This window comes from Danio aesculapii, chromosome 25 (assembly GCF_903798145.1).
Source record: "Danio aesculapii chromosome 25, fDanAes4.1, whole genome shotgun sequence".
Taxonomy (NCBI): Eukaryota; Metazoa; Chordata; class Actinopteri; order Cypriniformes; family Danionidae; genus Danio; species Danio aesculapii.
In genome coordinates this window covers 31,213,972-31,229,038 of record NC_079459.1, presented here as the reverse complement: position 1 = coordinate 31,229,038, position 15,067 = coordinate 31,213,972, and the positions used below count along the sequence as shown (strand labels likewise).

The 15,067-nt window shown below is 35.4% G+C and overlaps 1 protein-coding gene across 1 annotated transcript in view; it reads right to left on the bottom strand.

The window, feature by feature from the left end:
- LOC130219316 (AP-3 complex subunit beta-2) overlaps positions 1-15,067 on the bottom strand; it is an 83,208-nt gene that overhangs the window by 41,551 nt on the left and 26,590 nt on the right. Inside the window, exons 3-9 of the mRNA XM_056451687.1 lie at positions 11,279-11,353; positions 11,171-11,175; positions 8,193-8,354; positions 7,724-7,790; positions 7,455-7,637; positions 5,215-5,391; positions 213-310 (exon numbers count right to left, since the gene is read on the bottom strand). Coding sequence (XP_056307662.1) covers positions 213-310; positions 5,215-5,391; positions 7,455-7,637; positions 7,724-7,790; positions 8,193-8,354; positions 11,171-11,175; positions 11,279-11,353 — 767 coding nt within the window. The remainder of the gene's footprint in view (positions 1-212; positions 311-5,214; positions 5,392-7,454; positions 7,638-7,723; positions 7,791-8,192; positions 8,355-11,170; positions 11,176-11,278; positions 11,354-15,067) is intronic.

The window sequence follows — 15,067 nt, the reverse complement described above, 5'->3', positions numbered from 1 at the left end:
TATGTTTTAACCATACTATAATAAAGTGTATTATGTATATTATAGTATTTACAACACGTATGTTGTGATGTTTCATCCGCATTTACTAATGATGTAATCAGACGATCAACCGCGCTTCATTAACCAGAAGACTGGATGCTGCTGCGTCACAGCTTTGAGGACGTCAGAAGGAAAACCTGCTTTCATTATCAGTGTGAGTGTTTGTGACTCACCTGTGACTGCGCATTAGCCTGACCAAAGCCTTAGCAATGACGCCCACCTCTGCTTTAGGAGCCAAATGGAAGTAGAGCTGAGCCACTGCCATCACCACCTATAGAGACACAGAGAGAGGTTCATTATGTGCTGAAAACTGTTCTCCAGTTTAAAGGTCGTTAAAGGAGACTCAAGGGTTAAACATGTATTAAAAAACAACAATATATTTAGGAAAAACTGACACTAATGTGATAATACATTCATTCATTTTCTTTCGGCTTAGTGCCTTTATTAATCTGGGGTCGCCACAATTGTTAAATATTCTCCTGAGAGCCAAATCATTTTTTTTCTTTTTTTTTTCTTTTTTCTGTGATTTCCTACATCCTTTGGGTTAAAAATATTTTACGATTTAGAGTTTTTACATTTTGTTTTTATTTTTAATTAAGGACGATTTTAGTTCGAAACGACCGCCAAACTCAGACAACAAAACTGAACATCCAATATTAATGTAACAAAAACTAAACAAAATCCATTTTTTCCTTTTGTATTGAAATTCCTGAAACAGTTTAGTCTAAAAGAGAGCCGAACTCAAAAAACAAAAAAAAAAAAACACACAAAAGAAAGAAGTGATGTTAATCCAAAACAAATTTAACATTTAACATAAAAGCGATTTAAAACTGATTGTCATTCTCTAATTCTCTTATAGTCAGATTGTCAGACTCTAAGTCCGAGTCTCCCTCAACTATCTTATAAAGAATCCTCTCTGCTTCAGTTCTGCTCCCTACAACATGCAGTCGTTAATTAAAGAGCCCATATTATAGATGAAATAGGGTCATATTTAGGTTGTAAGGGTCTCCAACAACAGTCTAATATGCATGCAAGGTCAAAAAACACTTTGATGGTCTTATAATCTGCATTTATTTTTACCTAATTATCCCAACGACTCCCATATGAATCGTTCAGTGATTCATTTGTTCCCAACCCCCTCCTCAGCGCGAAGCTAATCTGCGCTGATTGGACCAATGACAGCCTGCTGCGATTGGTCGACAGTGACAGGCTTCAGCACGAGACAGAGTGAAATGCCCAGCTGCTAATCAACAATATAAAAGTAGTCACAGTGCACACGCGCTTCATAGTGTAAGGCTTTTTTCACACACACACACACACACAACCCTCCTCAGAAGAACTGGGGAGATCGACGCGAGTCTCCTAGCTGTCACACACTCTACCTGCTCTTTTTCTCTCTCTCTCTCACACACACACACACACACACACACACACACACACACGCACGCGCACATTACGCTCCTCAGAAGAACTAGGGAGAGCGACACGCGTCTCCTGTCTCCTAGCCATCACACACTCGACCTGCTCTTTTTCTCACACACACAAACACAAACACACACACACATCACGCTCCTCCTCAGAACTAGGGAGATCGACACGAGTCTCCTGTCTCCTAGCTTACGATGGCCATAGCAACGACAAACGGCAGAGCTCACAAAAGCATTTAACGTTAAATCCGTAAACAAAGCGGAACGCGTCGCGTTTTCAACGTGGCTTACATGCGATAAGAGAATATAAAGAGTAACCGCGTGTACTGTATCAGGTTAACAAGTAACAAAACACAATAAATACATAATTTGCAAGCTAGAGTAAACGAGGCAACAATTTTAATCGCACTTACTTACACTAGTGAATAAACCTCAACCACTGACTCTTCACAGTTTCATCTTTGGGTAGAGACTGTCAATATTATCCATCTGAGCACAGCGTGACTTCATTCGACCGGCGGCGTCTGTGTGTGTGTGTGTCTAGTGTTTTTTCTGTGTTAGTGGGCGGGGCCGCAGGTTTCAAATCTCCCTGGTTTGCGCGCGTAACTACTGGCGAGGCTTGTGTTTCGTAGCCGCGTCATCGCGAAACACCTAATGACTCGTTATCAAGACGACTCGTTTGAAGCACTATGAGTCGACTCTTTTATAGATGAATCAATAGTTTTAAACACTGTACACTTACAGATTTAAGCCTTAGCTGGATATTTCACTTCACTTAGAGCTGTGTTACACACTACATGGAAGAGCATTTTCAAAAACCCATAATATGGGCTCTTTAAATAAAGATGGTTCTGGTGTTGATGCAGTGGCGCAGTAGCTAGTGCTGTCGCCTCACAGCAAGGTCGTGGGTTCGAGCCTCGTCTGGGTCAGTTGGTGTTTCTGTGTGGAGTTTGCATGTTCTCCCTGCGTTTGCGTGGGTTTCCTCTGGGTGCTCCGGTTTCCCACACAGTCCAAAGACATGCGGGTACAGGTGAATTGGGTAGGCTAAATTGTCCGTAGTGTATGTGTGTGTTAATAAGTGTGTATGGGTTTCCCAGTGATGGGTTGCGGCTGGAAGGGCATCCGCTGCGTAAAACATATGCTGGATAAGTTGGCGGTTCATTCCGCTGTGGTGACCCCTTTTTTTAATAAAGAGACTAAGCCGAAAAGAAGAAATGAAATGGTCCTGGTGTCCACTAGAGTGGACATTTAAAAAGGCTGATATTTTGAAACACAAACAAGCTAAATGTATTGTTCCTGACACTTTAATAAACAAATATATATGTAATAATTATTTAAACATTATTTAAACATTTAAAAAGCTACATTTTACAAACCTCCCTCCTTACCATAAAATGTGCTTTTTTGTAAGTCAGCCATGCAGTGTAGTGTAAAAAGTGTATCCTAGCATGCCAGCCAATCAAATGACATATCACTAGAAAGCCCAGGATGTCCTCTGAACAGTACAACAGGACTTGACAGAGTAGCTCAAAAAATTCATAGAAAATTCATGAAAACACAATGTCCACTACAGAGGACACACGTCAATGGGCAGGGTCTCAGGAGGATATTTGTTGTAATAATAATAATAATAATAATAATAATAAGTATTATAATTATTATTATTATTATTATTATTAATAAATATTACTTATTTTTAATAAAATAAAATAAAAATTAATGACTATAAAACTAAATTACATTTATGCGTCTGGCAGACACTTTTATTTACACTTTTAAATGGCTTTACATATATTTAGAAATGCTTTTTTTTTCTAATTTGATGTGCACTTTTTTTTTTAGAAACAAGATTGTGCTCCAATCAGATTCAACTTGGCATTTCAAGTTCCTGAAGTGCAATTAAATTCCTGAACTGTAATTAAATCTAATATATAAATTTAATTTAAATGTACATTTACTCGAGAGGGGAAAAGATTTCAAAAATGGTTCCGGATAAATACTTCTAAAAAAAAAAATCTGAAAATGATGCATATGCATAATAAATTTAAAATACATTTTATGTTTAATATTTTAAGCAGGGGTGACACTATGGCTCAGTGGTTAGCACTGTCGCCTCACAGCAAGAAGGTCGCTGGTTCGAGTCCCGGCTGGGTCAGTTGGCATTTCTGTGTGGAGTTTGCATGTTCTCCCCGTGTTGGCGTGGGTTTCCTCCGGGTGCTTCGGTTTCCCCCACAGTCCAAAAGCATGCACTATAGGTGAATCGAATAAACTAAACTGGCCGTAGTGTCTGAGTGTGATTGAGTGTGTTTCCCAGTACCAGGGTTGCAGCTGGGAGGGCATCCGCTGTGTAAAACATATGCCGGAATAGTTGGTGGTTCATTCCGCAGTGGCGACCCCTGATGAATAAAGGGACTAAACCGAAGGAAAATGAATGAATGAATACTACGCAATACTGAACAGAATACTGAAATTAGAGCATTTTTGTTTTGTTTGAAATTAATTTTCAGAGGAAAGTAGGAAATTACACTCAAATTCACACACTCAATAATAACGTAAACATTTTAGACAATTATTACAAGTAAATAAACTATATTTTTAAATAATAATAAATAATTTGTAGTCAAGCAGAATTAGAAAAATTAGGGCACAGCTTGACAAAATAAAAAAATAAAACTAACAATATAATTTATGTCAATGTCAATTTTATTTCTATAGCACTATTTAATACAACCAGAGGTTGACCAATGTGCTGCACAGTACAAATCAAAACAGATAAAAAACAAACGTATATATAAAATTATAAAATTATTGCTAAAACAGACAATTCTCACTGATAAAACGCCAAATCAAAGAGATAAGTTTTTAACCTAGATTTAAAAACAGACAGTGATGAAACAGATCTGATACAGAGGGGCAGAGCATTCCACAGTCTAGGACCAGCTACTGCGAAAGCACGGTCACCTCTGCATTTCAGCCTCGACTTAGGGATGCATAACAGTCTCTGGTTAGATGACTGAAGAGACCGACCGGACTGATGCTCAATTAAAATGTCTGACAGATTAAAATAAAAGTTTGTTCTTAAATCATTAAATTAAACGTAAAATTTTGCCATTATAGCATTAAAATAGCATAAGTAATTGTTTCTAAATAATAATCATTATGTAGTGAAGCATTCATTCATTCATTTTCTTTTCAGCTTAGTCCCTTTATTAATCATGGGCAATGATCCGCCAACCTATCCAGCATATGTTTCATGCAGCGGATGCCCTTCCAGCTGCAACCCAACACTGGGTAATTTTAAATAACACTATCATATTAAGATAATAATAACAGCAATAAGGATGTTTAATTAGATTAATCAATAATTCGGTTGTCTCAAGTGTGTGCGTTATTTCCACTTGAGAAACTCACCTATGATATACATCAAGAGTCAGATGACTTCTGGCAGCTATGGACACCTTTTTGGCATTACATCAATCATTTCTCCAGATTTTCTATTCTATGGTATATATTTTTTGCTCCTAGCTTGACTGTATTACCATGTTAACCTGTTTGTATATTTCCCCCTTTACTATTTTTTACCTCCACTGTATGACCGAGACTGTATTTGTATGCTGATGTATCAAAATAACCGAGGACTAATAAAAAATAAAGTAAAATTAATGATCAGTTTGTAAATAATAAAGTATTTTGGGTATATAAAAAAAAAGAATAATCAATAATTCACCTATAGTAAAGTGTGACTTACGGCAGCGTTGCGGCTTTGCAGTAGAGGCTTGGTGTTTCTCAGCAGGAGTCTGTGATCGGGGTCCATCACATACGGCTTCCTCTTGGCCAGAGCCGCCACCTCGGCTTTCTTATCTTCATCTTCCTCATCATCAGAGGCGTAGAAAGCCTTCTCGCTGCCCTCCTCCAACAGAGACTCCTGTGCACAGACACACATCTTGTGAAGCGCTTTAAAATGTGCATTTTAGTTTGATGTGTGACATAATTTGATCTGATAATTGAAGACAGGGTGAGACATTGAGAAGCTCCTCCCCTTTAAAAAAAACAGCCAATAGCATTTCAGGTTAATCACAGCTCTGCCAGTGAGAGTGTTTGAGCTTGATAGCATTTAGCAATAGCATCTTGAAGAGAGCGGGGCATGTGAAATACTAGAGAGCATTTCAATGGTCAGAAGATTTGATGAGAAACGTGATGAGAGGTGATGTCAATAAAATCATTGATCCATTTAGGCAGAAGTGACAAACTGCCAGTTTTAATGTATAAATCTCAATGCTAATTTCTCCATGCAAATAAATCTGTTAGGGTGGGGCTATCAAACCTTTAGGACGGGGATATAGGTACTTTAGGCTGGAGTTATCAGTCCTTTAGGGTGGGATAATCAGTACTTTAGGACTTGCTATCAGTCTTTTAGGGCGGGGCTATCAGTCCTTTACGACGGGGATATCAGTACTTTGGGGCGGGAATATCAGTACTCTAGGGCGGAGCTATCAGTGCTTTAGGGCAGGGATATCAGTCCTTTAGAGCGGGTCTTTCGGTACTTTAGGGTGGGTCTATCAGTGCTTTAGGGCAGGAACATCAGTCCTTTAGAGCTGGTATTTCGGTCCTTCAGGGTGGGGCTATCAGTGCTTTAGGGCGGGGCTAACAGTGCTTTAGGGCAGGCTATCAGTCTTAAGCAGGTCGCACACTGGAAGCGCCGCTCGGCGCCGCGACACAGCGTGCACATGACAGCTAAAAGTATCACACACCAGACGCGGACATTCGAGTCGTGGCTAGGTGCCGCGGACAGCCACCGACTTGCGGCGCTGGTGTGTGTACCCTGATAGAAACCTATGTTTAGAATTCTAAAATGTATGACGCTGCGTGGCGCAGAGCGACCTGCTTTATAGGGCGGGGATATCAGTACTTTAGGGCAGAATTATCAGACTTTTAGGGCGGGCATATCAGTACTTTAGGGCAGGGCTATCAGTCCTTTAGGGTGGAGATATCAGTATTTTAGGGCGGGACTATCAGACTTTTAGGGCGAGGATATCAGTAATTTAGGGCGGGGCTATCAGTCTTTTAGGGCGGGGATATCAGTTCTTTAGGGCGGGGCTATCAGTATTTTAGGGCATGGAAATCAGTAATTTAGAGCGGGGCTATCAGTCTTTTAGAGCAGGGATATTAGTGCTTTAGGGCGGGGCTATCAGTTTTTTAGGGCGAGGATATAAGTGTTTTAGGGTGGAAATATCAGTACTTTAGGGCGGGGCAATCAGTCTTTTAGGGCAGTGGATATCCGTGTTTTAGGGTGGGGATATCAGTACTTTAGGGCAGGGCAATCAGTCTTTTAGGGCAGTGGATATCCGTGTTTTAGGGTGGGGATATCAGTACTTTAGGGCGGGGCAATCAGTCTTTTAGGGCAGTGGATATCAATGTTTTAGGGCGAGGATATTAGTACTTTAGGGCTGAGCTATCAGACTTTTAGAGTGAGGATATCAGTAATTTAGGGCGAGGCTATCAGTCCTTTAGGGTTGGTCTTTCAGTGCTTTAGGGTGGGGCTATCAGTCCTTTAGGGAGGGGCTATCAGTCCTTAAATGTGGGGCTATCAGTCCTTAAGTGTGGGGCTATCAGTCCTTAAGAGTGGGGCTATCAGTCCTTTAGGGTTGGTCTATCAGTGCTTTAGCGTGGAGCTATCAGTTCTTAAGGGTGGGGCTATCAGTCATTTATGTTGGGGCTATCCGTCATTTATGTTGGGGCTATCAGGGCGCGTCCCGTTGCTGCCCTGCTTTCGTCCATTCTTCAGTCTTCCTCTGAAATCATGCATCAGCCTTTTTCTCATTTCATGACTGTTTCAGTTGGTTGTACATCATGATATGGAAAAAAAAGACAATCTTAACTTCTACTTCACGGCCACTTTAAGACTAACAAACTGATACTAGCATCTAAAAAACATTATTTTGATTTCACAGGGACTTTAAGAGTAAGATGTGTACTAATGACCCTCACGTTGATGTTGGGGTTGAGGAACTGTGTTCTGGCATAGCGCGTCAGCATGTTGATGATGACCACCTGACCCCACTCCTCCACGTCGATCAGCAGGTTACACAGCTTACGGTAGTTCTTGTGGATCAGGTCAATGCGGTCGGGACACACTTCTTCAAACGCCATCACCACACTGCCTGCTACCAGCTAAACACAAACACAGACAGACAGACAGAGACTTGAGGAATGAAGACTATACTTCAGTGATGAGCTGAAATGACCGGCTCACTCACTGTGGTTTTATCAGCCAGCAGCTTCTCGATCACTTCAATCAGCTGATCTTTCTGCTCTGGGTCCAGACTGAAGAAAACACAGAGACAAAAGACCATCAGCTCTGACATTGTGCAAACAAAGCCACAAAGCTACTAGATAAACTACAAGCTGAAGCATTTAGCCACTAATCCAGAAGATGTTTTGAAGAACGCTAGAAACACTTAGGCTAAGACATCTATTGTAGGAAAAACAAATACCATGGAAGTCAATGGTTACAGGTTTTTAGCATTCTTCAAAATATCTTCTTTTGTTTTTAACAGATTAATTTAAACTCATTAAGGTTTGGAACAAGTAAAGAGTTAGTGAATGTCAGTTTTGGGTGAACGTTCCTTTAAATTGTGGCTTCAACTGTACCTCATTTTTTAATAAACCCTGCTAATAAAGAACATTAGAATGAGCTAATGTGATATCTTTGGTGTGTGTGTGTACCTGTGTAGTTTCGGGATGGCGTGCGCTGCGGTCTTGCGGACGTATGGAGACATGTCCGACGCAGCTTCTTTGATGGCCAGCATCATGATGGGGACGATGATGGTCACTCTGATGCTGGACAGCACACGCAGGGCGCTCGCTCGGATCAGCTGGTTTGGGATCCTGACAACAGCACGTTCATTCATTCACTGATGCTCCAATAATGGGACTCACACATCTGAACACTAGAGGGCATTTAAGTGACCATAACGCCACACATGAAGAGTGTGTAATGAGCATTCGACTATTAGTTTACTATTGGTGTAATCTCAGTACTACACTGTAAAGAAATGTTGGTTCCACACAATCGATTTGTCAAGTCAAGTCAAGTCAAGTCAAAGTTTATTTATAAAGCGCTTTTTAAAAACAACAAGTGCTTACCAAAGTGCTGTACACACATACACCATTTAAAACAAAGGACAAATTCAACAGACACATGACTCTCATATGGTATTAAAAGCCAAAGAGTAAAAATGGGTTTTAAGACTTGATTTAAAAACAGAAAGGGTTGCAGCCTGCCCAACGTAGGGAGGCAAATTATTCCAAAGTTTGGGGGCCACCACTGCAAAGGCACGGTCCCCCATGGTTTTTAACCTTGGGCGTGGAACAGCCAAAAGTAGCTGATCAGTACATCTAAGTGCCCTTGATGGAGTGTACAATTGGATTAATGAGGACAAGTATCTTGGTGCTAATCCATTTAGGCATTTAAACACCAAAACTAAAATTTTAAAATGTATCCTAAACTGTAGGAAGCCAATGAAGAGAAGCCAGTATAGGTGTAATGTGGTCCTGTTTGCGTGTCCCCGTCAGCAAACGTGCTGCAGCATTGTGCACCCTCTGCAGAAGAGTAATGGAGGTATGGCTAATACCCACATAGAGGACATTACAATAATCTAGTCGAGTCGAGATAAAAATATGTATTACCCTTTTAAAGTCGTTAAAGGACAAAAAAGACTTTAATTTGGATAGTTGCCTCAACTGGAAAAAGCTAGCTTTAATTACCGAATTGTGTCGGAACAACAAGAAGGAATTAAGTTAGCTCAATCGTTTTTTACTAATTTAAGTAAATGGAACATAAAACAACAAGGTTACCCCCAAAAGAACCTCAAGAATTGTGTTGTTTCAGTTCATTTTGAATAGGCAGTTTGACCAAATGAGTGTATGTGGGGATATGGTGTATTATTCTTTTCAGATTTGGAAAACTTTATCTGACTTTTGGATTTAATATTTATCAACACCTCTTGCAGCACATGGGACAGGTTTGTAAGGATTTTCTATGACAGTTTTGAGTAGAAAAATTAAGCACAAACTACTGCAGCTTATAACATAATAGACAAAAATAATAATGATGATGAATCTAGCTAGATGCTAATGATAAAATCCAAAAGCAAACAAGGGAAAAGTACCACTTAATGATGTATCCTGTATCCTATTGCAGTCAAAAGTACGTAAATTGCAAAACTGGATTATCATTAATTAAAATAATTTCAAATATTTCTGTAAATACAACAGAATTAAAGCAGAAAATAATGTAATTAAATAAAAGGGCATTACAAATTATTCTTAAATTTTAGCCAAGGAAAAGTAATATTGCAATAAATTTATTTTAAAACACTTCAAACTATATATATATATATATATATATATATATATATATATATATATATATATATATATATATATATATATATATATATATATTTTTTTTTTTTTTTACTATATATAAAATGTATAAAATATTTATTATATATTAAGTATTATTATAATACTTATTATTTATTTTTATTTAAGGAATTAATTAATCATATGACAATATATATACATTTTACTACTTTTATATTAAATATTTTTACATAACTAAATTAAAACAAACAACAACAAATATTTTAAATCATATAAAAAAAAGTTATCCGGGTGTGCATATGTGAATATTTTTAAATGATTTAAAATATTTCTGTAAATACAACTGAATTAAAGTGGGAAAATACATTTATTAGATTATTAGAAACTACAATACAAATAATTCTGTTTTTAATAATTAATCTTTAGCCAATGAAAAATCTATTTTAAAACACTTCAAACTAACATATTTAATTTATTTACATTTTAATTATAATTTTTTAAATATTATTATCATTTATTATATTTATTTAAATATTTATATATTTATTTTAAGTACTACTACAATATTAAAAAAACATATAATTTAATAATAACAACAATTATAATCCATTAAGATTTTTCTTATTTTTTACTTTTCTTTTTAATTTAAAACATTATATATACATATATATATATATATATGGTCACACTTTACAATAAGGTTCATTAGTTAATGTTAATTAATGCATTTACTAACATGAACAAACAATGAATAATCCATTTACTACAGTATTTGTTCATGTTAGTTAACGTTAGTTAATGTAAATACAGTTGTTCATTGTTAGTTAATGTTAACTCACGGTGCATTAACTAATGTTAACAAGCATGGACTTGGATGTTAATAATGCATTAGTAAATGTTCAATTATGATTAATAAATGCTGCACAAGTGCTGTTGATGATTAGTTCATGTTAGTAAACGCATTAATAGATGTTACCATACAGCTATGATGTGTTGAATGACAACAAAAAAGAAAACTTGAATGTATATTCTTGATATAGTGAGAGATGTGTTGTGCGTTTAGATGAATAATGCATTGTGTGTGTATTTTGTGTTATTCAAGACCTTCAATCCTCTCTGGAAGGTAGAAATGGACAGCAGAGCGAGATCCTGCTGCTCTTCAGCGTAGCGCACCAGATACACATACACCAGCTTCTTCACCTGTGACACAAGCACACAGATGACACACAGTTTAGCATGTATTTGCGTGTGTGTGTGTGTGTGTGTGTGTGTGTGTGTGTGTGACTCATCACTCCAGCTTTTTGTGACTCATGAACTCATCCTCGTCACTGTTGCTTATTAACACAGGATTAAAGTTTAATATGAGCCAGAATATCTGACGTCCAGGAGCTGTGAGGTGTTTTCTTGTGTGTTTTTTATCTTACCTCGATGTTCTTACAGGCCACGTTCTTCACCACCGCAGGGAAAAGATCCGAGGCGTTTTTACCACGTGCGATCATCTGTGGAAAAACAACCAAAAGACAGATGCTGAGGTGCTGAATGCTTTGATACACTTATACAGTGTCCTTTGGACAGTTAAAATGTGCACATTCCATAATAATTCTATTATCTGATGAACCATCGCTTTGAAGTTACTCTCATTTAAAGAGACAGTTCACTCGAAAATGAAAATGTACTCACTATTTAATAACCCACAGGTGGGTGATATTTTGAAGAATGTTAGAAACCCTAATGTTAAGACATTTATATTAGGCAAAAAATACTATGGAAGTCAATGGTAACAGGTTTTTAGCATTCTTCAAAATATCTTCTATTGTTTTTAAGGTTTAAGAACAAGTGAAGGGTGTGAAAATGATGACAGAATTTTCAGTTTTGGGTGAACTGTTCCTTTAAAGAACTTATGGGGACTGAGACTGCAATAATTTGTCCAATTATGAAAAAAATATATTGAAGTCAGAATTATTAGCCCTCCTGCAAAATTAGCCCTCCCTGTATCTTTTTTCCCCAATTTCTGTTTGACGGATTTTTTTCAACACATTTCTAAACATAATAGCTTTAATAATCATTTCTAATAACTGATTTATTTTATCTTTGCCATGATGACAGTAAATAATATTCGACTAGATATAAGATACTATTATTCATCTTAAAGTGACATTTAAAGGCTTAACTAGGTTAATTAGGCAAGTTAGGGTAGTTAGGCAAGTCATTGTATAATGATGGTTTGTTCTGTGGACAATAAAAAAAATAGCTTAAGGGGGCTAATAATATTGACCTTAAAATGGCTTAAAAAATGCTTTTATAGCCGGAATAAAACAATTAAGACTTTCTCCAGAAGAAAAAATATTATAGGAAATACTGAAAAAAATTCCTTGCTTTTTTAAACATAATTTAGAAAATAATAAAAAAATAAAATAAAATAAAATCACAGGAGGGCTAATCTTTCTGACATCAACTGTATGCATTGATACATTTATACGGCGACCTTTGGACACATAAAATGTACACTTACTGTAATAAATTCATTTTCTGATGAATTCTCATTTAAAGGGCCAGTTCACCCAAAAATGAAAATTTACTCACTATTACTCTATTTCTTTTTTTCTCTTAAAAACAAAAGAAGATGTTTTGAAGAATGTTAGAAAGGCTTACGCTAAGACATCTATAGTAGGAAAAACATATACATATGGAAGTCAATGGTTACAGGATTTTAGCATTCTTCAAAATATCTTCTTTTGTTTTTAATAGATGAAAGAAACTCAAGAAAGCTTTGGAACAAGTGAAGGGTTAGTAAATGATGAATTTCCGTAAAAAATATATATGAGAAATACAAGACAATGTTACAAATCTGACAATTATGAGAATTAAATTCAGAACAGACAAACAAACAATAAAAAACAAACAAATAAATAAATAAAATAAATAGATAAATAAATAACACTGTGAGTAAAAAGTAATTTGCGTGATAAAATCAGAGAATCGCAAGATATTAAACTTGGAATTGATAAACAAACAATTCACAAAATCCTACTTTTGAATTGACTAAACTAAATTGTACGTAGTGTATGTGTGTGAATGTGAGAGTGTATGGGTGTTTCCCAGTACTGGGTTGCAGATGGAAGGGCATCCGCTGCGTAAAACCTATCCCGGAATAGTTGGCGGTTCATTCCGCTGTGGCGACCCCTGATGAATAAAGGAACTGAGCCGAAGGAAAACGAATGAATGAATAAAAATAAAAATATAAATATAAAAATAATAAATAAATAAAAATAAACTAATAATAATAAATAAATAAATAAAATAATAATAATAATAAATAAATATTAATAATAAATAAATAAATAAATATACATAAATAAATAAATAAATAATAATAATAAATAAATATTAATAATAAATAAAAAATAAATAAATATAAATAAAAAAATAAATAAATAAATAAATATATAAATAAATAAATAAATAAATAAATAAATAATAATAAATAAATATTAATAATAAATAAATAAATAAATATAAATAAATAAATATATAAATATTAATAATAAATAAATATTAATAATAAATATTAATAATAAATAAATAAATAAATAAATAAATAAATAAATAAATAAATAAATAAATCACATTGCGAGTGAAAAGTCATTTGTGAGATAAAAAAGGAGAATCGCAAGATTTTAAACTCAGACAAACTTCACAAAAACTTTTTTTCCTCTTAGTTGTAAACGCACAAGTTCAGTGTATAACTCTGACTCTTTTTGGCTGAATTAGTGACAAAATAGTCTGACCTGTAGTTCCCTTTTTGTTTTTAAGAAACAAGAAATTCGTTTGAATTGTGACTTTCTTTCTGACTCTATACCTCACAACTGTTAGCTCCTCCTGTGGCAGAAACGTGTGGCAGAAATAAATGATAAGTCATTTAAAAAAGCATAGTTTTCCTGTCCTCCTGCAGGAACGATCTGCCCGTGCTGTGTGTGAACGGAAACAGTATCAGGTGACTGTTTGTGGCCCTGACTGATAAATATTTCAGCTCTGATCTGATCCTTCACAATACAGCGACACTAAAACCGCTCATCAATAATAAACGCTTTTTCGTATTTCAGTCCTCTTTTCTAAAGAGCTTGTTGGAAATGGCTTGTAGAAACAGACCTGATGCAACATTTACAAATAAGCCCAGAGACTTCAGAAAACACACAGCGACTGCGGTATTTACTGCCCTCAGTTGCAGCTTTCTGTCTGTTTACACAGTCATATAATTACTGACATGAGGCCTGATGTGTTTTTCCTGAAATGGTAAAGAATGGATGTAGATTTGTGTGTGTTTGTGTGCGGTTTGACGTCCGATCTGATGGGTGCGCTGGGATGTTGTTGTTGGTGAAAATTGAGTTTAAAGGGGTCCTATTAAGTTCTTTATTACTAGATGTAAAATAAGTCTCTGATGTCCCTATAGTGTGTATGTGAAGTTTCAGCTCAAAATACCCCACAGATAATGTTTTATAACTCTTTAAAACTGACCCTTTTAGGCTTTGATCCAAAAAGGGCCGTTGTGGTAACTGTTGCTTTAAATTCAAATAAGATTATGCTCTTTTCAAAAGAGGGCGGGGCTACAAATGCCTGTGTGTCAGCATAGTGGCAGATTCAAAACAGGACTAATGTAATCCTAATGAAAAACTGAAAATGTGAAAAGAAGTGTCTCTGAATATTATTTTTTCTCTTTACAAAAATAAAGTGAGTTCATGTTTAAAACTAGAGAATAAAATCGATTTGGCAATACCATGTATTTGTTTAATTTAATTTAATTTTATTTTTACATGTTATTTTATTGAAACACAATTTAGATTAAGACACCATATAATAATTAAGACACCATACATTCTATTCACAAAATAAACAGGGCCAGTTTTGTAATTCACATATTTATTGGAAATAAAATGTTTCATTTTTATTTATTTTTTTATTATTTATTAATATTATTTATTATTTATTTAATATTTTATTATTATTATTATTATTATTATTATTATTATTATTATTATTATTATTATTATTTTAATTCATTGAAACACAATTAAGATTAAGACACCATATAATGACATTCTATCACTCAAAATAAATAGGGCCAGTTTCATAATTCACATATTTATTAGTAAAGAGTTTACTTTGGTAAAAAAAAAATAAATAAATAAATAAATAGATAAATAAATAAATAAATA